Below are 26,239 nucleotides of genomic sequence, written 5' to 3'. Positions count from 1 at the left end.
AAGTGTGAAGAAAAGGTGACAGACGGGTTTCAGCTGACTCGGTGACTGGAAGTCAAAAACCTTGCTTAGAGGGTTTGGTCTGTTTGGTGCGGGAAGATTGTTGCCCGGAACCGAATCTTGGTTTCTGGAAGGTGGATTTTTGGCCTCCCAAAGATGTTCGTGGTCTCCATTGTGCGTCCGGAGACTGACGACTTAGGGTACGCCTCTGCCAGGATCTCGACCAGGTGCAGGGACAGTATGGTTGCCTCGCAGAGGATGACACTCCTAGAGCTCGAGAAGCTTTTATGCTTTTATCTAATTCCTGTAAAGTAAAATCAGTAGTGGCACTGAAAAGTCCCAGGCCATCAAATGGAAGGTCTTCCACATAAGATCTAGTATCCATGGGCAGATTAGTATTGCGGAGCCAAGATTGTCTCCTGAGAGCTATTGCAGAGGCTATCGTTCTGGAGGATGCCTCGAGGACATGCTTAGTAGTGTTGAGCTGTTGTTTTGCCAACACCATACCTTCCTTTTGGATGACTCTGGCTGCCTGGAGTTTGTCTTCTGGGAGGTGGGTCAGAAGTTCGGAGAACCGTTCCCAGAGAGTATACTGATACCTATTCACGCAGGCCAGGTAGTTAGTGGCCTTGACTCCCAATGCTCCTGAGGAGTAGAAGCGTCTGCCAAAGGCATCCAATTTCTTACCTTCCTTGTCAGAAGGTGCGGAGTGTGTCCTCTTGGATTTAGAGGAAGATGTTATCACCATCGAGTTTGGCTGAGGATGCGAGAATAGGAATTCGGCATCTGCCTCTTGGACCCTATACATGTGGTCCAGTCGTCTCGTGGACACTGGGGCTGACGAGGATTTTAGCCATGGAGCCTTTGCTGCTTGCAAAAGGACTGAAGACATATGCAATGCCAAGGTGGAGGATGTATCAAGCTGGACTATATCAAAAATGGCATCTGTTGCCTGCGGATGCTGCTGGACGACTGAGAGGCCTAAAGAGTGGGCCATTCTTTTGACTAAATCTGTGTATGACGTAAGGTTGTCGGATGGGGATATGGGTAGGTCCTCAGTTGGGAGATTTATGGTCAGGAGAAGTATGAGCCTCAGAGGCTTCCGTATCCGAGTCTTCTTCCATGGAGTCAGAGGAGTCTTGGTGTGGTATATGGACCGAAGTGTCCTCTTGACAAGCTATAGGTTTTGGTGGAACGACAGGGTTTGGAGTGACCTGAGGGTTGGGAGGACGACTTGGTTCCAGACCATGGTGGGAAGGATCGTCTGCAGGAGAACGAGACAGAGATGCCGAAGGTCTCGACTTGTGGGGCGACCTCGATCTATGAACAGAGTGGGACGAATAGCAATCCCAATCAGAATAGCCCGCTGGAGTCAAGAATAGCATGGATGGTGGATAAGCCCCGTACAGGTACCTCAACTGTCGTTGATCCCAAGATATTGGTGGTGGAGGGGGCAGGAAGACTTGGGGGGATCGACTTCTGGACCGTGGACGTCTGGGAGACAAAGCAGTAGCCTGTCTGTGAGAACCATCTCTGTAGTCTTGGTCGTCGATATCGACAGATTGGACATGGAGACGCGGAGGATGACATTGCGTGCTGTGAGAAGCGTGTCGGTACCGATGTGTTTTGACATCGGGAGCCTCTGATATCATCGATGCCGATGAAGTAGAAGGAGAGGGAGAAGGCTCAGCACCCATCTGGTGACTTAGGAGCTCTACCGTCTCGATGTCGGAGTAAGGATGCTCCACTTGTTCGATGGGGGAATCCAATAGTTGGATGGTCGGTATTGGTGGAGGAATTTGGGCCTCCGATATCGATACTGCCGTTGGAGTGGGAAGCACTTTAGGGGCATCACCCAGTGCAGGCACCGCTTCCTTCCCCTTCTTCGCCGCCTTAAGGAACTTTGAGGTGCCCTTCTTCGCGGACTTGTGATCCTTACTTGCCTTGGCCTTTTTTTTGATTGGCGTGGAAGCGGAAAATTGCGCCGTCGATGCCGGGAGCTTCAGTGTTGGGCGGTTGGCATCGGAGGCAGGTCTCGATGCCAGAGCTGTCGATGTTGATGGTCTCTCCTCCATCGCTGAGGTGGGAGTAAGGGCCGATTCTAACAGCGCTATTTTAAGGTGCGCAGCTCGGTTTTTCCGCATTTGATTAGAAAAACGAGCACAGTGACGACAGGACTCTGGCCGGTGAGACTCTCCGAGACAAAAAATGCACAGGGTATGACAGTCGGTAGGAGCAAGTTTGCTGCCGCAACCCTTGCACCTATTGAAAAACCCCCACTTCTTCTCCATAAAAGTGAAGAAGAGGGAACGTGGGGGGGGGGATAGCCCGAAGGCCTGAGGTAATCAATAGACTCCCCTCAGCAGAAAATAAATGGTTTTTTTTAAGTTTTTTTGAAGAACAAACAAATAAAAAGAGAAAGGAGAGGAAATTTAGAATAAGGAAGTAATTCCTAAGAGCTGTGAGGTGAAAGCCAAAAGCGAACCGATCTGACCGATGAAAAATAGGTCTACTCAACGCGGCGTTAAGAAAGGAACTGGCGGGATGTCCACGCCCACCCCTCTGGGCATGCGTGGTGGGGTTCCTGCGCATGCCAGAGGGACTGGGCGCGAAAATCCGTTAAAAGAGCGGATTGGAATACCAATACTTTTGGGGTCCAAAAGACCCGAATTGGGGGGGGGGGGTTTGTGCACCCCTAGGAGCCACATCAGTCTGCAGTTGGTCTACCAGATCTACCAAATCAGAGCAGAGAGCCTCAAAGTACACATAAGAACATAAGAGACGGCAGTGTTGGATCAGGCCAAAGGCCCATCCAGTCCAACACTCTGTCACACAGTGGCCAAAAATACCAGGTGCCATTAGGAGGTCCACCAGTGGGGCCAGGACATCAGAAGCCCTCCCACTGTTGACCCCCCCCCAATCACCAAGACAGAGCATCACACATATGTACACTGCAATGGTGCCTTTAACACACACATACACTAGGGCCCAAAGATTAAAATACTCTAGAACTTTATGCTATTAATCTACAATTTAAAGTTTGTGGCTTGTAACTAAAACCCTGTAACTCTCAGGACTTGGGTATCGGAAACAACAAAATAAGCCACAGGAGATATTCACAAACACCACATTTGCTTTGCACCACTTTACCGGCATAGGTTGCCTAGGTTTTTTCCCCGTTTGGGACTTTGCCCCATGCACTGCAGAACTACACAGTCAGCAGCCATATGGCACTCTTGAACTAAAGCTGGAGAGTCTACTTACAAGAGTGTTAATCATTTAACTTATGTTGAAAACAAGTAATACTTCAGCATTAGAGCCCAGTACCTGGTAATTAAATCTATAGCATGTAGGGGGGTGCTGTAGTTAATAAAACATAACAACTGCATAACAGTTTGCTCTGAAAACAGTTTAACAGATCATTCAAAATAGCATCTGGGCATAGTGGCTGCCGTCTTAAGATGTTCAATGCAACTTAGCTGTCAGAATTCAAGGAGGGCTGGGCAGCTACAGTCTAGTATCTCAAAAGGCTGAACCTCCCCACAAGGTTCTTACAAATGGAGGGAGATTCCCTGTCTTACAGACCTGGAGCCTAATAGTTGAAGAAATGTCAAACTAAAATTAGACAATAATGTTTCACAACTGCAGAGCTCAGTACAATTTAAAATAGATTAAAATGGGATAAAAAGAAGCCGATACACAGTATACATTTATAATTCCCAATTTTCTCAAGGGTATTATTTTCTGTCATGTACTAGTGGCTAACTTTATTATCCAATATTCTTAACCCTGGTAGGCTTTCGGGGCCCTTCACTGCCAGAAAGTCTTTCTAGATTATCTGGGAGGATGGTATTCAATTACTCCTGCGAATCTGCTCTCAAGTAACTGTGGCCACCAAGTAAGAATGTACAATATCCCACTAATTATTCCATTGCCCCATTGCATGCCACATACCTAGAAACAGATTCCTGGCTCAAAATACTGATTTTAATCAGCCTAGATGAGATCTTACCTTTTAGCAGATCAATATTAAAAAAATGTTCACTATACAGTGGCGACACGTTTTATTTATTTATTTAATTGGATTTCTATCCTGCCCTCCCCATGGACGGGCTCAGGGTGGCTCACAATTAATGGCTCACAATTTTGTTACGAAGACCAATCAGTTGTGGAGATCTTGGTTCATGTAGGTCTCTGGACATACCTATGGTTTTGGTACATGCTCATATAAGGTCTAGGCTTATGGACTATGGTCATACCTCTTGTCCAGCAGAAAAAGAATGTGAAAGCTGCTCGTTAAATCTCAAAGCCAGTGTCTGTGCTCTGAAGCCCCCTCTACCAAACTGCACAGATTCCTCTACTCCCAAAGGAGTCAAGCTAGCAGCCTGCTCTGCTAACCCTCACCACCTTTCTTCTCCTGGCCTTAGGTGTCCTGGTCTGGCAAACCTGTAGCACCTCTCCTCACCACATGGCCTGGTTTCCTACTGGTCACAACTCTGGTCCTCTAGTCCCAACTCATAATTTACATGCAAATATTTCTGAGGTTGGCTGTACTGCAGAGGAGCCAAGTGGGCCATGTCAGGTGGGAGAGCAGCTGGCCAAGTCATTCTGCTGCCACAAACTGCATAATTATCTGATGGAAAAGTTCATAAACTACTCAGGCTGGCCAATTCTGCACATTTCAGATGGACACCAGAGAGGGGGAAACTACCTCTCTTGCTAAAGAACTGAAGCATCTCCATTCACGAAACTTACCAGTGGCATCATCAGACTCCTCTCCAGCTTCAGCCCCCTTCTTGGAGGAGGGCCTATGCCTGAAAGAGTCCTGTTGCGAGAGGCGGTGAAGATACTCTCTAGGAAACAGTTCACTCTCTTCTTCCTCATCCTCCTCATCCTCCATCTCAAAGGTGGGTTCCAGTTGAGGCATGGGCCTCTCTGTGTCAGAGTCCTCAAAAGGCTCATCCAGGACCTCAGTTGTTTCTGAGATGGTTTCGGTCACAACACTACTGTTGTGATATTTGCGCTTACGGACTCTCCTCTTCCGGGGAATTGGCTTCTGAAAGAGACAGCCAAAACGAAGTGAGTAATAACCAAATGAAGAGAAAGACACTGAACCCAGTTCTCTATAAGTTTACGTACTCTGTGCATACCACATAAACATAAAACTTGGCATCTAATGCCTGCCTTTAAAAAAAAAAAAAGCTTCCAGCCCTCACTTGGGCAACACCAGCTATCCCAAAGAGACTGGATGTGAAGAGAACATAAGCCCTGACCAGCTTCATTTCCCTTTTTCTAAGGCTGTACTTTTTATTTGTAAAGCAGAGACAAGCTGGCCACGTGAAGTGCATTGACAGGGCTCTGGTCCCATACAGATACACCACGGGCAAGAGGGGCTTCCCACACGGAGAGGCATTTCCAGTTGCCTTTCCATGGATAGTGCAACCACATTTCAATCAACTCTTCCAATACAAATGACTGAATTCCAATGTGAATGGCCTCTACCTCCCCCCGTCCTTCCTCCTAAAACTTTAAAAACCTGACTCTGCTGCAGAAAGATAAAATGCAAGCAATACAGATTATTTTCACTTGCAGTTTCTTATGCAAACAGAATACAAAGCAATTAATCTATCAGCCTCAACCAGCTGCCCCAGTTGCCCTCCCCAGCAGAATGAACTGTGAGATTCTGAAGGCCAAGATGTAGTGCATTGTAGACTAGTTTTCTTCCACCCAGAGGAAAAGGCAGGATAGCAAACCTATTTGCACCTCAACAGTGAGAAACTGTCTTCTGATCTTCTATGATCATCAAATCATAGAATCATAGAGCAGGAAGGGACCTCCAGGGTCATCTAGTCCAACCCCCTGCACAATGCAGGAAAACACACAAATACCTTCCCCCACATCCCCAAAATCTTTTTTTTTTCCTTATGGGAAAAGTACACACAGCCCCAAAGATGACCATCGACTTCCACACAAAGAAAATCTACCGAGAAAGCAGTCACATCAACAGTTCCACTGTGCAATCCCAGGATATAAGAGACTAACAGAGGCCAGGGGGGTTTGTAGCAAAGACTTCCTGAAGCTGTACTATGTAAGGAAAAAACTAACTGTAGCACATAAGTGTGAAATAATTGGGGATGAAGGACGCACCTTTCGCTTCAACGCTGGTTTGGTGAGAACTGGAGGAGAATTTGAGCAAGGGCTAACAGGTTCCTCCTCCTCCTCGTCTTCACTACTCTCACTGAAGTGCCTCAACAGTGTCCTGTCACCCTCGCTGTGGCGCCGGGATAACCTTTCACATTCCTCAGAGATTCGGCTTTTCAGGGGCTCAGGGGTCTTCAGCTGCCCCCTCCACAATTCCATGCTGTCGCTGTATCGCCTCTGGGTGACAGAAGACTTCTCAGCTTTGCTGTATTGCCCTTGGGAGACAGCAGATTTTTCCTCATCCTTATCAAAGTGCCCCCGGGGCACAGGAGACTTCTCATCACATTTGCCACACTGTCCTTGGGAGGAAGCGTTTTTTTCTTCACTCTCCCCAAATCTCCCCCGAGAGGCAGCAGCCGCAGCTGCTGCAGCAGCCGCGGCTGCCTTTTCCTCGCATTCTCCACACCGACCCCCCCTGGCCATTGCTGACTTCTCCTCCAAAAGCAGTTTCGTATCCTTCTCAGTGAAGGACTCCCGAAGCTTCTTCCCCTTCCGACTCCATCGCCCTCTCCGTGATGTCTGGTTATTTGCAGGAAGACCAGCCAGGGGAAGACTCTGCTTGTTTGGCCGCACAGAATTGGCTGGAGTGATGACGTCTGGCTTTTTTTCACTCTCTAGAGGAAAGTAAGGCTCTCTCTCTATTTTCTCCCAGCAAAGAGGTTTCATCACCTAATGCAAACAAAAACCCAAACATGTACATTCAAAGTCTCCCCGAAACAGCTCATCCCAATAGCCATCAAGGATCTAAGGAAGACCATTTCAGTTCAAAACAGAGGCCTGCAGACTAAGATCTGGATAGATCAGTATGTGAACCTGGGCCTCTCTCATCTCACAGCTCCTGTTTATATTCATTTCTTTCCTTCCCATTCTCATCCTGCTCCTCCTAGACAACTTCCCTCTGGCCTTCCCTGACTCTTCTGGACTACTCCCTCTTCCAGTAATCTCCTAGGTCTTTTGCTGGCTGATTTCTCCCCTCCTAGACTCCCGATTTCTTCTACCCTCTCTTCTCTAGGCAATTTTCTTGCATTAGAGCAGGGGTGGCCAAACTTGCACACAGAATAAACGTCAGATGTTTGAGAGTCACATAATGTGAACAAATATTACAGACATGTTTTTACTGAAAAATATGCAAATTTGCCTTTTTTAACATTAAATGAGACTGCCAAAAATAAAGACAAAAGAGATAAAAGTAGATATTGATAATGATATTTCTTTGTACAATTATATTTGTAGCCTGGGGAGGGGGGGGGCTTTGAGAATGCATTTAAAGGTAAAGCTGCTTTCTTTCTCTGCTCCCCTCTGCCTCAAGCCTACCCAGGAAGGGGAACACAGGCTGGGGAAGGGAAGACTGATCCCCAGCTGCCCTACCGGGAGCCACACAATATGTGTGAAAAAGTCGCATGTGGCTCCCGAGCCACAGTTTGGCCACCCCTGCATTAGAGCTACCTTGGTGGCAACAAATGGCTTATTGCCCATGCCAGAAAGCCTCAGCTCACCTGGTTGATAGAGCACAATGAAATGAGGCATGGACTAGACCCAAAACAAATGGCTAGGTACGTTAAGTCTCAGATTTAAATTCCAGGTGAGCCCTATCCATCACTCAGTAGAGCCCATGCTTTCTAAGCATGCCATTCCAGAGCCAGTTCCTTGTCTCTCCAGTTAAAGTATTTCAAGTTGCAGAGGCTGAGAACACCAAAAGCTGCTTCTAAAGCTAGATGAACTAATAGCTCAACTCAATATAAGGCAATTTCATATGGATGGATGGGGCAAATTAACAGAACCAAAAGGAAAGGTGAAGGATGCTAATTTTGACTCATGTTTCTAAGCAGTTCTAGCTTAGTCCTGTTTTAATAGCACCTATTTGTAATTTCTAAGCAACTCTCCCAGGGATGGCATGCTAAATTCCTTCATAATTTAAACACGACCTTCTCACTTATGTGCTTCTATTTAATTTGCTCTAGGGCTCCCATGTTAAATATGAGATTTTAAGTGTCCATCCACACTGACCTCTATGTCTCTCTCCTTTGGCTGCAGCTGCTCTTCATTTTCCCCTTCTTCTGGATCTTCCTCTTCATCTTCAGAAACCACAGAGTTTGAGACAATGACAGGAGTCCAGCGCAGACATTCTGGATCCACAACTACAGGCCGAAGGTTCTGTTTCAGCTTTGCCATATGCTCCTGGATAAGTTTCTCGCGACGAACTATCACAAATCTTGGGGGGGGGGAGATTTTTCTGTCAGTTGATGTCATGAGTACAGGTTAGCAAAGCACAAAGGAGAGAGGAAAAAGGGATAACCAAAGGTCTGGTTGTGGCTTCTGCCACAACCACAACCATTTGCATCAAGCAGCAAATGGTATTCTAGCAACATACATAACAGAGGTACACAAATCAAAGCTAACTTGATGCCAATTCCCTTCCTGAGCTCTTGCCCAGCCCCTTTCAACTTGAAATCCAGAATTCCAAGAGAAGGGGCTAGAAGTGATGTAGAATACAAAATGTCTCAAGACATTTTGGTGTCTGGGCCCTAACTAAAACCAGTTCATATCTGGACTTCAAAACAGGCCTCTGCCACTTACTTACATGATCTCTCAGGAGGGTCTTACCCCCAGCACATCACCACATGCTGCCAGGCCATCCTGCCACTGCAGTGAAACAGCCACAGAAAAAGGCCTCAGTTCTATGGCAGAATTGCACCTGCTATATCCTTAGAGAAAGGTCACCTGGGACACGCAAATACTGATGTGTGATCGGTACTAACAATTAACAAATACTGGAAGAAGGAGCAAAACTGCAAGGAAACTAATCCAGCTTTTAAAAGGCTTCACAATCTGACTATATACAGTTATGTTATTGTCACAATTCTGTATGGGCACCTAACAAAAGCTGTGCGTGCAGAATTCAGCTTTCTGAAAGTGCATATGCTCATTTTGCAAACTGTAGGGCTTTAAAGATACACTTGAAAATGGATGGGCATCACTTGCTGAAGCCAAAGAAGTGGCTGAATAAGATTTCCAGTGTCTTGCATGGCTCCTTGCAACTCTCCCCATGACTAAGCCAGGAATGATGTATAAAGAGAAGTTGTGTGAATGAGCTCGATTTGTCTATCTCATACAGATTACAGAATTCAGAATTTTTCAGGCACAGAATTGTAAGTGTCTATGCAGACGTCTGTTCTACTGTAGCACAGAATACATGCAGCCTCAGGACATATGGCACTCTGACCTAATGACAATACGCAACGGCAGGTTTTAAATAGAGGATTTATCCATGCTGGTTTGTTTTGCGAGATTTGTACTCAATGCACTTGATTTGGCTTACTAGGGAGATATGGTGATTTATAAAGCTGTGCATGCCAACTCCTCCCACAGAACCTCCAAAATAAGAAAATGCAGCAAATCTCATCTTCTCCACATCATTCACAAATTACATTCCCTCCCCTCCCCCCCCCCAGTACACTGTAATGATGCAACCCGTTTTAGTGCTAACATTTCAGTTACATAACTGTCCTTCCATATTTTATCCTACTTATTTGTCTGCACAGCTACTATGAGGAGAGCTGGCTCCACAGGCTTAGAGATCCTATAAGCAGGAATATCTGCCTTCATAATATTAAAATTCTGCACCAGGGCGAATTAAATTTTGAGAAGAGTATATTTTATACTCAGAGCACAATCCCCCTGCTCTGACTGAAATTCTATTCAGCATCGTCTGTCTTCTGAGATTTCACCAGCTGTTGCCACCATATTTTCAAAGACAGCTTTGCAACTTGTAGGGTCTACATACTTGCTTTTTATTTTAAAAAAGGAAAGCTAAGATACTCCGAAGACTAATTCCATACCCAGTTTCTGCATTACTGCAGGGTATGAGGAATGCACAACTTAGACCTTGATCATGACCCTGACATTTCTAGGCCTGCAAATCTTGTCAAGGAAATAACAAGGCTGCTAAACTCACTGATCATTGCGGAAATCAAGCATTCGCAGGTGGTGCAGAGTTGAAGTGATATCTTGAGGGCAGATCCCAGTCAGTTTGCTGAGCTTCTTGATGCTGATCTGCTTGTCATTTTGGTGATAAAGGCACTCCAAGATTACACTTTTCCAATAAGCCATGTAGGAGAGACGACCCAAATCAGATAGCGGCTTCTCTGGGGATCCTGCTTGGCCTTCACGTTTTGATAAAAGATAACCTAAAAGAAAGCAAACAACAACCCTAAGGACCAAGTATCATCAGATGGCTGTGTTCTACTGCCAAGCAACATTATAAGGCACTTGCTCTGGAATCAGCTGTAGGGATCGGGAGACAAGAGCTAGGAGAGTGGGACAGAAATTCAAGGGCTACAGTGATAACCTCAGCAAATGAAACTGCCACCATAATCCCTTCAGATATCGGGGCTCAGTCATTCCCTGCAGAACATTAATTTCCCTTCCAGTCACCAAAGGGGGACACAACTCTAATATTCACAGAAGACATTTTGACCTCTGAACCTGTCAATGGCATGGCCACCTTCCAATCAAAAGCCTTAGTTTCTACAATGAGAAAGAAATCCTCCCAGCCTTCAATTACCAAGTGCTTCACTGCAGATTAAAGGGGGAAGGCACAGAAACAAATGTTGGTGAAAAACAGGAAAAGGCCTTGGAGGCCACACCCTGAGGAATCTGACTGCATCGTGATAGCTAGTGATACCAGAGCACCCACTAGGTGGCAGATTTTTCCCAATACAATGAATATGCCCTAAGAATGCAGGTAAGAGTGCCAAACCAGCCACAACAGCTGAAATTCCCTGTTCACTAGACTATATTCAGCTGTACGAAGCAGTCCCCAAGAGAAGATGTGCATCAAGGGTTTCCCCACACACACACTTAACAAGGAAAATAAACCCTCCAAGAACTATTTCAGACACTAACAATGGAATCTCTATCTTTAGCTGTCCAAAGAATGAGTGGTGTTTTAGAAAGAAGGGGGAAATTGAATAACTTAGTACTGCGGATACTTAACAGGGGAAATATTCTCTCCTACAATGTTGTTATCCTTAAGGTCTGTTTTTCTGGACTACAGCCACACTCAAACAATTCTGGCCTGCTCTCTTCAGGGCAACGCCAGTTCCTGAACACCAGTCTGTTTTCTCTGTAACAGCAATGCCCCTGTTTTTATCCAGGGTACTTGGGGAAATTACCATCAAGCTAATAAGCACTCCTATTCCCCCCGCCCCATACACATTCTTCTGACACTGTCAATGGGGTCCAGAAACAAATCTTTTCCTGAAATGGCACTCACCCTTTGGTACTAGCTCCCCAAAGAGGTAAGGAAAGCGAATTCTGTTATGCAGTAAAACCTTTTTAGATTGGCTTCTGACTGAAAGCTATTTGCCACTGGAAAGGTGATACATTTTTTTTTTTAAATAAGGTACGTTAAACACTTACTGCCCTCTTTCTATAATTCAACATTTGAGGACTTCTCACACGGTAAAGTCTCTCTTTTTCTTCCTCTGTGCTCTTGTTCCAACATGAGGTATGGATTTTGTTGTCTAGAAGAGTGGGCTTTAAGCCAGAACCCACCATCTAACCAATTTCAGTGGTCAAAGGGAGACACAGCACCCACAACACATAAGATGTATTTATTTATTTATTTATTGTATTTGTATCCTGCCCATCCCGCGAGCGGGCTCAAAGCGGGTCACATCAACTTCAATAATACAGTAAAGTTAAAACACAATAAAACATTTACATCATAAATATTTAAAATCAGTAGTTAGAGCTGCTGGTGAAAATTCTGACCCATTCATACTGATGGATATGGTCAGTATCAGCTAAAACCAGTATTTTAATAGAACGCAACCATCAGTCATATAGCATGTTTCTTTTGACTCATCCCTAGCAGCAAGAAAACTGCTGGGCTTTGCATCAGTTGCAGCCTTCTAACATCTTCAAGGAAAATACATTACAGTAGTTAAGCTACGAAGAGATGAATGACAGCTGCTAGATATGAGAGACAAAAGGCAGTGGAGGTTTTTTTAGTCATTGTTGCCACCTGACTTTAACTCAATCTCATTGTCTAAAGATGGCCAGAGCACATCAATGCCAAGAAAAGGCATTCTTTCCACATCACAGGGTCCATAATTTGTCACCCTATGTCGTTATAAAATGGTTTCAAACAGCTCTCTTCATACCTAGTTTGCAAGGACAACTGCCTTTAGATAACACAAAGGCAAGTCAAGAGACCCTCGAAATAAGAGTTTCTCCTTCCCCATGCCTTCAACTCAGATTTCAGTCTCAGCAGTCCATTACTGACACAAATTAAGGGGCTACCATGTTGACAAGCAATTATGTACAAGCAGCCTTAAAATAGAGAGGATGATTTGCTACAGGAAATAACAATGCGCAGTGTTTCCTCAAGATTACTTGCTTAAAGGATGACAAAAGCATTCATGTTGAAAAATCCATGTTCCATCTCTGGTATATGGGAAAGTGAGCATTAGCATAGAGGGGCACTGTGGTTCAGTGGTAAGCATGATAGCAGTCCTTTACTTGAAACCCTTGAAAGCCACTGCCACTCAAAACAGACAAAACTCACCTTGGTAGACAAATTGTCTGACTCTGTATAGGCAGCTGAGTGTGCTCATCCCTTCAAAAGGGCATAATACGAGTCTTCCTACTTGTTATACAGGAAGTAATCCAATTGGGGTTGGTTATCTATAAACTGAAAAGGAGCAAGGACACTCCAAATTTTCAGGTGACAAGATTGATTGTGATTAACTGGACTTTGTTAATGGCTCTTCTCCCTCATTACCAAAAGCAACATGGAATGGAACTGAACTTCCCTTTGCTCTCACTGGGTTGGATCCAGACTAAATTTTCCGCTAACAGAAGGTTCTTCCATCAGCAGAACAGAACCTCACCCCCTCACACACATACAGCTACAACTCCCTAAGCTCCCTGAAATGCTACTCCGGGGGGAAGGGGGTCAGGAGACCCTCAGGAATGGCATGAGGGGCAAATTGGGGGACTACAGGAAGATAGTGAAATTATCTCCCTCCTTCTGTTGGTGGAACATCTGGTCTGAAGCAGCAGAACAAAGTTTGAGTCCAGTGGCACCTTTAAGACTGACAAGAGTTTTATTCAAGTTATAAGCTTTCATGCGCAAGCACACTTCTTCACTGTACCTGAAGAAGTGTGCTTGCACACGAAAGCTTATACCTTGAATAAAACTCTGTTGGTCTTAAAGGTCCCACTGGACTCAGACTTTGTTCAAATAAGGAGTCAGACACTTCTTCCTGTCCATGCAGTGTGTGTGGGGATCTTACTCTCAACTATCTCCTGGGCTTAAGTATGATGGGATGGAAAGTGAAGGGGTGTATGGATGCAAAGTGACTGAACATATATCTGCACAGAAAGATACAAGGGGGAAATGTGAATTTTGGAATTCACAACAGTTCAATACATCCTTGAAGTCAAATACAGCCAAACAAATTACTAGAGGATTTTATTATTTCATACATTTCAGAATAAAACTAAAGAGGCAGCAGAAAATGGGATGATGCTTACTGAAATCGATGAGGAACCTGCCATAGCCCTTGCGCTGGTATTGGGGAAGAATCATTATGCAGGAAACGTTGTACTTCTGCTGGCAATGCTTCTCCTGGTAAAAGGGAGAAAGAGGAAAACAGACTTTTAAAAGCAAGGGATTAGCGAGATGGAAAAGAAGTTGTTCAGGACAAGTAATTAATTCTGAAAGAATATTGCTGTAAAAGACACAGCTATAGCCTCCACTGGGGGAAATCATGCACATCAGCATGAAAAAAAAGAGTCCTCACTGAAAGAGTATGGAACAGTATCAAGCCACTGCTGTTGCCACTAATACAACCTTTGCCAGAACGGGGAAAGGAAGTGAGAGACAGGTCTCCCAGTGAGCATATTAAATTCCTACAGCCAAGTCAAACCAGTACATCTGGCCCAATACTGCCAGCTGCCTGGTCCAGTACATCTCTCTGCGTGGGTCTTTTTCAGACCGCTACCTGTGATGCTTTAACTGCAGATGGCAGTGATTGAGCCTGGAACCCCCTGAGTGTAAAGCATATCATTCTATCACGCTGCTACGGACCCAAGTGCTTACTGCATCATCCTCTACCCAATCAAGAACAACATTCAGGGAAAATTCCAAGCAAGCACAGGACTGGAGCACATTAAATGAATACTGCAACCTGTGAGTATATTTATGGAGATGGGACAGCAGACTCTGGTTAGAGATGCAAGATTTTGCAAGATTTCCCTCGCTGAACTTTTGTTATGAGAGCACAGCAGCTGGGGAAGGGGGAGATCTTTCAATCCTTGTGCCTCCCCCTCCCCCCACTATATGAGGAATACTAAAGCCACATTCAGCCTCTGTGGTGTCTATTCCAAAGTGCAAACAAAAGCTTTGAAATGAGATCAGCATCTGATTTGAGAAACAAGCTCTGTGGAGGTAACAATTAATGTTTACTTCACCAACTAGCTCTACTCTTCATCCCCCAAGGGACTAAGAAGTCATTTAAAACCCTTTCCCCTTGGAGCTGCTAAGCTGGAATTCATGGTCCTTTGAGGATACACACTGTTCAACGGTATAAAGAAGAAAGCTGCCCTTATTAACCGCTTCAGTTCCCTGGATTTTGCCAACATTGAATTTTCAAGACCATTTAGGATACAGAAACTGCACCAGTTGCTTCAGAGGCACAACTAGAAATTGATCTGGTTAAACCTAGTACTGTTACACATGCATTATTTTAGGTACACATACAATTGGCTGTACCAAACCTAAAACTCAATCCCAGTCACATGTATTTCAGCACCATTAATACTGATTTCAATAGGTATTTTCAAGCATATATACTTAAGACTAGCAGCAAAATAAAATGAATGATCATGCACAGGCTTAGTAGGAATGGGGGGGGGGGAATTCAGCAGCATTCTTGTGTATACATTGTCCACTGTCACAGTCTGGATTGTTCATATGCCACAACAGCATAGAAAAAATGGAGAACATGAGACTTCGTACAAAATTCAGTTAAGAATCCAAATTTAGGTTTTTTTTTCTTTTCAAATCAAATATATGCTTGAAAATTTATAGACACTGCCCACTAAAAGCTGGAACCACAGATATAGTGCTGAGTATCAACCATCGGCCATGGGAATCACAGCACCATGCATAAATCCATACATTTCCTCTCCATGACCAGCAGAAACAGAATTCAGTGTGGAAATTAAGCAAAATAATGCAAATGTGCTTAGGTTTGCCTAAGGTGTGCTATAGAACTCACCCGTTTTTCCTAAGCAAAATGTGTATTACTTTGGTGCAGAATAATACTTTAGAAAAAGCACACAGAGCCCTTAACTAAGATTGTCCAGAGCTGCCAAGGCACCAACATCTCTTGACAAGTCAAAATCCAAGGCTGGTGGATCTCTGTACACTCACCTTGGAGAAGTAGCCAACAAGGTGGCAGCCCTTAACATCGTTTTGTGTCAGAACATAGAAAAGAAATGGCTCCACATCGTAATAGAGGGTCTTATGGTCCAGGAAGAGTTTTGCCAACAGACACAAGTTCTGGCAGTAAATGGTGCTAACGTTGCCATCCACCTTAGAGAAGCAGAGAAAAGGTCAAGTCCACAACAGAGTACTAACAAGCAGCTACGAGAAGAGCATCTTGATTAATCTGATTACGATGCAAGCGAAGAAGACAAAGTTATCCAAAGGACTACAGCTCAAAACACTTAAGAAGTGGAGAATGTGTGCAGTTTGGGGGAAGACTTTAATGTTCAGCATCCAACAGATCATAAAAAACCCAACCACCATACATATACCACAATGTACCTATATAAAGCCAAGAACAATAAGAAATACTCCAGCAGACATTTATGTTGAACTTAGCCAGTAACAAGAAACTGATTTAAGAGAGGGCAGTTTGCTTATTCATTTCTGTTTCTCTGTCCACTGATCCACCACTGTAAATTGCAAATCCATGCAACCGCACCCATAGTGGAGTTCCAACTGCAACAGTAAACACACCACTAAAATAGCACAGAGATGCCTTGGAACTGCAACGGAACTTACTCAAACAAAGTTCACAAACTACTGCTTGAACAGTGACAGATAACAACCTTTGAAACATACCTCAAAGACTGAAACATTGTTCTTCCTGTAAATTTCATTGGCTGGGGGATGGAACCAACCACATTTTTTTGTGTGCTGCTGCAGGATAGTCCTGCTTTTCATATACTTGAGACAGAATTCACAAATGTACAACTTAGGCAGCCTACAAAACAAAAGGATGGCTTTTTAAAAAGTGTCCTTAGATACAGGAGATATCTGTGCATGGCATCATTTTGCAATATTCTCAGATGAGGCAATCAGTGCAATTCTCTCCACCATGGCAAATGACAGGGCTGAAGACAGCCATTGCATGAATACTGAATACACATAAGGCAGTATAGAAACAAAAGGAGAACAGGTTAAGACATGCATCTGTTGGCTTCAATTATACCCTTGAGACTGCCTCCAGCCTATATTATAACCAAAGGGTGCCCATCACTGAATGTGAAACTGCACAGTCCTTTACACAAGACTGCTTTAGGTAGAATTCCAGCTCCAGCAAATACCTGAACTTCAGAGTCACAATCCAGCTCTATATTGTTGTTTTTATTTTATATGTGGCAACTGCATGTTTTAAAACTAATTATGTTATCAACACACATACAAATAAAATAATAATTTACATAGTTCCTATGTGGTCAAGTACAGTGAGAAAAGCAACATATATGTCCACAAAGCCCTGGCCTGGATGGCCCATCAGATCTCTCATCAGATCTCAGAAGCTAAGCAGGGATGGCCCTGATTAGTATTTGAATGGGAGACCACCAAGGAACACCAGGGACACTATGCAGAGGCAGGCAATGGCAAACCACCTCTGAATATCTCTTGCCTTGAAAACCCTACAAGTAGCCATAAGTCAGCTGCTACTTGATGGCAAAAAAAAGTCCACAAAGTGTTTCACAAACCAAGTATTTCAGCACAAGTTACCAGTTCAGAATAATACTATCATGCCCCACTGACAGTGGGAAGTTCTGCTCCAAATAGTACTTCCCTCAAGTATCGCTACTTATGGGCTGCATTTATATTCAATGACAAATCATGATTTCTCATTACAGGAATGAACCCTGAAAATCTTAAAGGTTCACACATTCCCTGCTACCCTTGCATATGCCTCTGAGATTAACAACATCCATATTTCTGACAAACTAGAATTTATCACTTAATCCAAATAGGAAACTATAGTTCACTTTCTTGCCTCCGAATCACACTGCTTGGGGTCTTGCAATGTAGATGTAATGACAAATCACAATTTGTTTTAAGTGCAGGAGAAATTATTTCTGAGTCAAGGAATGATGAGTCCAAGAATTCCCAAGGTTAATTCCTGCAATGACAAACCATGATGTGCCACCATTATGCATGAATGGAGCCACAGTAGAGCATCTAAGTGTTCATTTTCATTTGTTAAATGTCCAGAAGCCCCTATCCAGAATGACAGGAGGATCAACATGTAGATATGGAACTCCTGATGTAGAATGTCACAGGCTGCGGTTCCTAAGCTTTTAAAACATGCTTTTAAAATAATTAATTAAAAGACGGGGAAATTCTGCTTTGCAGTTCAATGTGGTTAGTTTACAGCCTACAGGCTAGGAGCTGTGCCATTTGAGAGTTTTTAAAAACATTTTGCACCAGTAGGCAACATTAGTAAAGGTTCAGAAATGGGGGGGGGGAAGATACTGGGTAAAGCTTATGGGCTCACACCAGTTTTCAAAGTTTTATGCTTCTCTCTTTCCTTTTTCACGATCTGTACTAAAAATAGTCAAAACAATTTAAAAGCCTCCGCTGGGGAAATGCTTATGCAAAATAAGCAAGTAAGTATCTTTCCTTACGTAGCATAAATTAGCCTTGTCACACATTTGTTTCATACAAAAATGCAGTCAAGAAAGTGCATTTAGAATACCGGTTAAAGTTACAAAGGTTCATGCATCTTCTTCACTTGATAAAAACCCAGCTGCATGATACCAACTGTGTAATGAGAGGGTCTGTGTGTACCTGGAATACTCTTGTGGGTACGGAGAGGAGTACCAGGTGTGGATTTCATATTTCCCAAACTCGATGACCGATGGACAGCGGACTTGTGGGTCTGGGGCTCCTGTCACTCCTACTTTCTGTTTAAAAAAAGAGAGAGAAACATTTCCCAAAGTTAACACTAATGCTACTTAACAGATTCAGGACCCAACGAAGAAGCAACAAGTATGTGGTAGCCTTCCTAGAGAAGCAGAAGGATTACAAAAGCAGGTATGCTAGGAAACCAGTTATGCCAATCAACACCACTATTGTGCTACAAGTGATTGTTTTTAATAGGCCTGAATTTTTAATAATGATGTTCACGTGCTTGATAGCAGCATCATGAATCTGAGCACACCCCAAGTTCAGCTATTATAATCAACAAAGCTTCATGGAGAACCCACCTGTGGCCCCAAATCAGAGCCAATGATCTCTAAAGGGACCAGGCTCTTAAAAACGACCACAAACATGTATTTTTAAAAAGTCTGTACCATATATACAGAGCTGCGGTGGCTCAAGTGGTTAAGACGCTGAACTGCAGGCTGTGGAAGGTCAGTAGTTCAGCGGTTCAAGACCCGGGTGCCGCAAGACAGGGTGAGCTCCTGTCTCTAGTTCCAGCTCCTGCCAACCTAGCAGTTCGAAAGCAAGAAATTGCAAGTAGATAAATAGGTACCACTTCGGTGGGAAGGTAACAGCGTTCCGTGCGCCTTGGTGTTTAGTCATGCCGGCCACATGACCACGGAAACGTCTTCGGACAGCGCTGGCTCTTCGGCTTTGAAACGGAGATGAGCACCGCAACCCTAGAGTCGGATTCGACTGGCTTTCGAGCAAGGGAACCTTTACCTTTACCTTTTACCATATATACAGGTACAGCATCAGGCACAGAAGGAAACAACAGCTCTCATGACATGTACCATTCCCAACACTGAAGGGAATTTATTTCAAAACAAAAAAGGAATCTTCCAAAATCACAACAGAAATACGAATATACAAATTACGCTCTTTATCCTCCTTTGCAGCTATTTTATTTAAGAAACAGTGCAAATTATCTATGCAAGGAGAAATATAACCATTATTCTCAAGTGTGCTGGGAAATCATCAGCCCTTTGGGTAGTGATTTTGACCTCCATTCTTACCTTTGATTCATATATGTAAATGGACAAATATGTAACATGAAATGTTTTTCCTCACTACTCTCCCTTGTGTTTTTCTTATTCATTCTACAAAAGAGGAAAATTATTGGATCTAACTAAAAATGGCTGGCCAACTGCCAGTCATAAAAGACACAACACTAAGTTACCCACTGACAAGGCAGGGTTTCTAAATAACAGAGGAACTCCCTGAGCACACAGAAAAATATGATTTTGTAAATTAACCAAAAAAAACCCTCCACCTATGAGGATCTAAGATGTTCGAGGAGGCATAGAATGTTGGTTACTATCCTGTCATTCACACAAAGGGTCAATGCAGCTTAAAAGAAACATGCAATTAAAGCACGTAATAAAATTAAAGACATCGAACAATATTAAAAGATTACACTTGGCAACCACTATCAGTGGCTAGAGTGTTGAACTAGAAATCTGGGAGACCTGTGTTTGAAACCCCACTTTGCCATGGAAACCTGCTGGGTGCCTTTGGGCCAGTCTCACACTTCCAGCCTGACCCACCTCACAGGACAGATGTGAGGATGAAATGGGGAGAAAGGCAGCGTATAAACCAAGAAAATAAAATTTAAAAAACCCCAGCACCTGAGAGCTATTTCCCCACAAGTAGCCATGGGTTTGCCATGTTTGTTGCTATTATGTCTTGGTGTGCTACGGTTTCTGTAGTGAGTGTTCACGCTAAGCTTCTAGGGATGTATTCAGTGCCAGAAGCATTAGGTCCCAGGGAGTTTGCAGGCTCCTAGGTCTAAACAAGTGCTAAAAGCATTTTATTTAATGCCAGAAGACCCAGTTCTTGCCTTCTTGCCCTCTGTGGCCCCTCCCAAGGTTTTTTTTAGCACGAGGGAGCCAGTGCAGATGGTTCCTCAGTAGGGACCAATTAGTTCAGCTTAACTAGGACAGAAACTCCTAGTTAGAGCTATCTCTCCATTTTGTCTGTATCTTCCCCTTGCTTTTCCAGAAGCTAGGGCACAGGCTCCCAGGGCTCAGATATTTTTTTTTGGGGGGGGGTGTCAGAAAAGGAGATAAAGACACCCTCTGACTAGTCTCCTCACTAGCCCCATGTTAACACTGGGGGAGGCACAAGACTGAGTCCACTTGCAAAATCCATATCCCTGCTCTATGAGACCAAGGGTATTACAGTGGTTACAGTGTTCAAGCAGGGACATATGGGTACAAATCCTTATTCAACTACAAAGGTTACTGAGGAGAGCAACCATAGGCAACTCTCTCTTCACCTAATACACCTCGCAGTGATGTTCTAAGCAGAACCGCATTATTACTTTCATGGGCCCTAGGCACTTCTGCCTTTGTGGGCTCCTCCCACCATAATAATACCAATCTTTAAATTATGTTTCATATAACTTTAAAAACTTCAACATTTTTTTTTCTGTTTTAGGAAAATCTAACAGATTTTTGTGGGCCCTCAAATTTTATTTTATTTTCCCTTAAGGGAGGGGAAAAAATTTAAAAAATTTCTTTTACCCTAAAAGTTCATCTTTTCCTTCTGATTTTAAAAGAAGTCAAAACATTTTTGTGGACCCCTAAAAGTATTGTGGGACCTTGGCACTGCGCCTACTGTGCCCAATGGATAAGTTGGCCAGATTGGTGTAGTGGTTAAGTGCGCGGACTCTAATCTGGGAGAACCGGGTTTGATTCCCCACTCCTCCACTTGCACCTGCTGATGTGACCTTGGGTCAGTCACAAGCTCTGGCACAGCTGTCCTTGAAAAAGAGCAGATTGTGTCAGAGTTCTCTCAGCCCCACCCACCTCACAGGGTGTCTGTTATGGGGAGGGGAAGGGAAAGGAGTTTGTAAACCGCTCTGAGACTCCAAGTGAAGGGCGGGGTATAAATCCAATCTCTTCTTCTTCTTCTTCTTCTTCTAAGGATAAAGCGGAACTCAGTCCAAAATAAATATGCAAGAAATAAATTATATGCGCCTCCTCTTTTTTCCTGGACCTCACTAAACCTCAATTTCTACTAAAGTTCTTTGTTCCTCCTTTTGTTTGGTCCAAGGAGTATTATTTATTCTGAATCTTTATAGCCTGCATTTCTGCTGTTTCCTTATGGTGCTCAGGGCAGCAAATGAGAGCAGAAAACACCAGAACATAAAACAGTCAAACAATCACAGTAAAAACTGATAACGAGAACAGGAGAATTACAAAAAGTAACCCAAACAGCAGCATTAGGTAACTGAAACTTAAACATTCCCAAGCACCTTCAGAAATGAAACCATCTTTCCCGGATGCCACAAAGGAAGGATTGAGAAGGCAAAAGTGAGCCTCCTGGGGGTACATGTTCTACCGTCTGGATGCAACAGCCAAAAAGCCCTGATCACCATCAGTGTTCCCTCTAAGCTGAGTTAGTGTGAGCTAGCTCACAGTTTTTTAGCCTCTGGCTCACACATTTTTGTCTCAGCTCAGGAAGGATGGCTCCAGAGCAAACTAATTTATGCAGTAGCCAAATCACTTGCTCACAACTTTAATGCCAGTAGCTCACAGCTTAGAGGGAACATTGATCACCATACCAATCCACCTCACCTTAGTTAACATGGCATACAGCAGAAACCACAGGCAAGTCCATGTGGGTGGAGGCAATCCTTAAACTACACTGGCTCAAAGTCATATGTGGAATTAAAAGTTATCACTAGCACCTTGAATTGGACTCAGAAACAAACTGGAAACTAGTGAAGAACATGGAACAACAACGGAACTAAGTATTGGCCACAAGAAGATGCCTCATAATTGTTGCTACAGTATTCAGTACTTCTGCAGTTTTCAGACACTTTTAATTCAGAGATAAGTAGAGCATGCTACAGTTATCTACCAGAATGTTACTAAGGCATGTGTTCAATGGACAGGTCTATCCTCTTAAAGAAAGGGTAGCTCACCAGCAGCAGCCTATGGTGAAAGAAGGCCCTCCTCACTCCTTTGCAACTAAAGTTTCCAAGAACAGAGACAGCAGTAGTATCCTGAATTTTACTGCCTCCCATAAACTGGCAGCTTGGTACACTCCATAGGTCTGGCATCCAAGAACAGGTAGTTTCACTGTTCTGATGGACAAGCTAGTCCTGGAAAATTAGGGTTTTATTTGCCACAGCCCCCCCCCCCCCGCAAATCTTATGCATGCTTATAAATGGCCATCTGCCTGTAGTGAGCAAGAAACACCTCTGGATGACAAGATAGAGAAGCTTTACAAAGGTAGGGTTCATTTTAGACCACAAGTGTTTGGACAAGTTGTCTAGATTCTTTTCAAGGCTGATCTTGTTTTTAACATATTAATTTTAACAACTGCTATAAACCACACAGAGTCTTAGGGATAAAACAGGGTAACAAGTTAGAATGGTCTCTATTTCCAACAGATTATGCCTGATCCACCCTTAAACTGGATTTCCAGAGAGTAATGGTCAGATGCTTACATGTAAAAGTCACTGGAGTTTCCAATCTAGGTTCAGCACAGGAAAGTACTAAGCAGCACTGGTCACCAGTTTAAAGGGTGAGATACTATCTATGTCTTCACACAATGAATAATTAACTTATGAAATTCACTACTACAAGAGATAGTGATGCCCACTAGCTTAGATGGGTCTAAAAGGATTAGCAGATAGCTATCAAATCTAACAGCCAGAGACAGAGCTAAATGGAATCTCCATGTTCAGGGGCAATAAGCCTTTACAGAACACTGGGGAGGACAAGGGAGATTGCTACCTCCATCGTGCTCTGCTTGTGAGCTTGCCAGGAACATGGGAACAGAATACTTCATTTGACAGACCTTTGGTCTAACCCAGCAAGGCAAGACATGCTAGTATCAAAGCACAGCTGCAGCACCCTGAGTCTGCAAGCTCTTATTTTTTCCACCTCTCCTTCACCACCATATTTTAATTGTCTCAAAGCAGGCATAAAATAACAGTCCTCTGAGCAGAACTTTTTCCTGCCCTGCTATCACATTTTACCAAGAACACTGGAATAAAGACTTCTTTCTTCATTTTTAATACCAAAAAGAGCCCCCAAAATTGTCATTTCATGTCTGTGCACAATAGCAAGTTCATCTGCCCGGATCATCACCTCTTAGCCACAGTTCACTAATTCCCTGGGCTCTTTTTCTTTCTTTTCCTTTTATTTTTTAAAGGGAAAAAGCTTGGGGGATTGGCTAGGATTTCCCACTAGGATGGATGCAAGATGAAGCCACCAATTTACCTCTACGAGTTCAGATACCTCTGTCAAAAGGGGGGGGGGGACACACAATAGCTGAATTAAAGCCACCTTTGATGGTAGGAACTGTCCTGCAGTTGGCTATTCTATATAACGGCAGAACAAGTAAAATTACCAAACCTGCTACAGAAGAAAGATTACACAACGCAAGAATGTCACCTGCTAAGTGAAGCCAATTTACAAAGACACCACTTCATAAGCTATGGGGGTGGACTGGAGAACATGCAAAATCTATGAAAATCTACAATACAACGTATCAAAATAGAATCTGTAATCTCAAAGACATTCTATGTTGCAATTTTTTAGCCTAGTTAATTGCCAACATAACCACCCCAGGTTTACACAAAGCACTTCAAGGAGGTATAACACAGACTGCACCTGTGGCAATGTCTTGCGTGTTTGTGCCTTTCCAACAGCCACTGAACTCTCCTCCAAATGAATGCCTGAGATAAAGGTAGAGTCCCAGCTCCAGTACAGCTGCTTGCACATCACAACAGCCCCAAGTCCCATCAAAACTGACAGCCAATTCCCACAGCCTACACACTGCCTTGGACCACTCCTTTTTTGCGGACTCAGTCTCTCCCCAGCAACTCATCCAGCCATTCTTGCACCTTGGCACGGTGCATTCCAATTTGCTCAGGTGCAGCCCTTCGCTCTACCTGGATACGGATGACGTCAGCAGCTCAGCTGGGATTAACTCAGTCCTTGCCAAAACAAACAGCTCTGCAAACCTATTTACAACATGAGCACCAAATGATACTTCTAAACTTTCTCAGAAGATACAGAAAAGATAGAGCTGCTTGTTATCCTTGAGTAAGTGTTCAATATGTTTTACCAAGCTTGGGACACTAAACAGTACCATCTTCAGGCAGCTTATTCCACCCTATATTGGTAAGTGACAGGGAATGTGTGCTGCCTGAAAAGTACCTCACCCTGCAGCTGTCTGACTGACAAAACAGTTATAGGCATATATCAAACTTCAAGCCTACATAGTCCAACAGTCTTGTCTTGTTTTTCTTTCTTGAGTTTTCCAAAGTGAGAGGTCATAAACACCCCTTCCCTCTTTGCTTTCTTAATACATACTACCTGTCTTGTATGAAGATATAACCACAATGGAGGAGAAGGAAGAGGCTGAAACATGGACAAATTCTACAGATTGTCATGTTCCCACATTGAGCTAATTTACTTTATACAGGAGGATATCAAAGAAATGCTATTCAAGAACCTCAAGGGAGACCCGATTAATACCAAGTACGCGTGCAGTATAATACCAAGAACTATCAAATTCTGCAACAAACAGAGCATGTCTATCTCCTTACTATCCAAGTCCCACAGTTTTGGTGGTAAAGGGTTTTCCACTCATCACCTGCTTCCTTGGACACACTTGTGAGCTCCAACACCACTTTGTATCATGCCACTGCAACTCCTGGGTTACCCCTCAGAGCTACTTCCCACTCATCACCACCACTCCCCATTATGTTTGCTGTTAACTTATAGTGATGCCAGGTACATCTGACCTTACTTTCTTTCCATACATTAGCAGATTATAAATTTACAGACAATCAACTAAAAATCCAAGGTGGTTTGCAACAGTTAAATACAATCAAAAAAATTAATAAAAGACCAATAAGGTACAATAAAAGTGACCACATATTCAGGTAACACACTCTACTCGCCATACCTTTTCTACTCATACATTCCATGCAAGTTTTATTCAATTTTACCTGCAGTGCTTGCTCTTGAATGTCTCTGAATAGCTCCATATCTTTTTCAGTCATGACATCTGGGCCTCCAAGAAGCCATTCCTCATTTTCTTGTTTTCCATCCCAGCCATCCTGATTGTCTGAAAGTGAATAACAAAACCAAAATAGGAACCACAGTAAGTAGGAAATACCAAAAATCAGTTTTAATAGACTTAAAGGAGTCCTCCCTCTTAAAACTTTTGTATAATTAAGGAGGACTGAAATTTATAAAAGGGCTGTGCAATATCTTTTGTGACGATACTTAGATGTTTTGATATATGATTCTTTCTATGTATTAAGGCTTATATAATAATATATAGTGAATAAATTGTAAAAATATTAAAAATACCTGTCTACCTGAGGGACCGCCTTTCCCCGTATGTTCCCCCGAGAGCACTGAGATCCGGGACACAAAACCGCCTGGTCCCCTCTGGTCCTAGGGATGCTAAGTTAACAGCAACAAGAACCAGAGTGTTCTCCCTAGCTGCACCGACGCTATGGAACGCGCTCCCAACTGAAATTCGAACTCTGCGGGATCTTCAACAATTCCGTAGAGTGGTGAAGACCAAGCTGTTCCGACAAGTGTTCTAATAGCCACACGGACACACTGGCCGTTCCACATAAGCACTAGCACTTTATACGGATGGCTGTCAAAGCTCAAATCTCTATAGGTTGTATTTACTGTAATGTTTTCTGGTTTTATGGTATGGTATTGTATTAGTTGTGATAACTGGTTTTAGTTGTATACTGGTATTAATTATTTGTAAGCCGCCCTGAGCCGCCTTGGCAGGAGGGCGGGGTAA

The 26,239-nt window shown here is 43.5% G+C and overlaps 1 protein-coding gene across 1 annotated transcript in view; it reads right to left on the bottom strand.

The window, feature by feature from the left end:
• The window catches only part of KAT6A (K(lysine) acetyltransferase 6A), a 70,529-nt gene that overhangs the window by 8,338 nt on the left and 35,952 nt on the right, over nucleotides 1–26,239 (bottom strand). The window contains exons 8-16 of the mRNA XM_015408184.1: nucleotides 25,419–25,537; nucleotides 18,308–18,423; nucleotides 16,340–16,481; nucleotides 15,644–15,805; nucleotides 13,741–13,834; nucleotides 10,154–10,385; nucleotides 8,206–8,410; nucleotides 6,145–6,867; nucleotides 4,753–5,053 (exon numbers count right to left, since the gene is read on the bottom strand). Of these exons, the coding sequence (XP_015263670.1) occupies nucleotides 4,753–5,053; nucleotides 6,145–6,867; nucleotides 8,206–8,410; nucleotides 10,154–10,385; nucleotides 13,741–13,834; nucleotides 15,644–15,805; nucleotides 16,340–16,481; nucleotides 18,308–18,423; nucleotides 25,419–25,537 (2,094 nt within the window). The remainder of the gene's footprint in view (nucleotides 1–4,752; nucleotides 5,054–6,144; nucleotides 6,868–8,205; nucleotides 8,411–10,153; nucleotides 10,386–13,740; nucleotides 13,835–15,643; nucleotides 15,806–16,339; nucleotides 16,482–18,307; nucleotides 18,424–25,418; nucleotides 25,538–26,239) is intronic.

The sequence above is a fragment of the Gekko japonicus genome, unplaced genomic scaffold (genome assembly GCF_001447785.1).
Source record: "Gekko japonicus isolate JY-2015 unplaced genomic scaffold, Gekko_japonicus_V1.1 scaffold139, whole genome shotgun sequence".
Taxonomy (NCBI): Eukaryota; Metazoa; Chordata; class Lepidosauria; order Squamata; family Gekkonidae; genus Gekko; species Gekko japonicus.
This window is presented reverse-complemented; position numbering and strand designations above follow the sequence as displayed.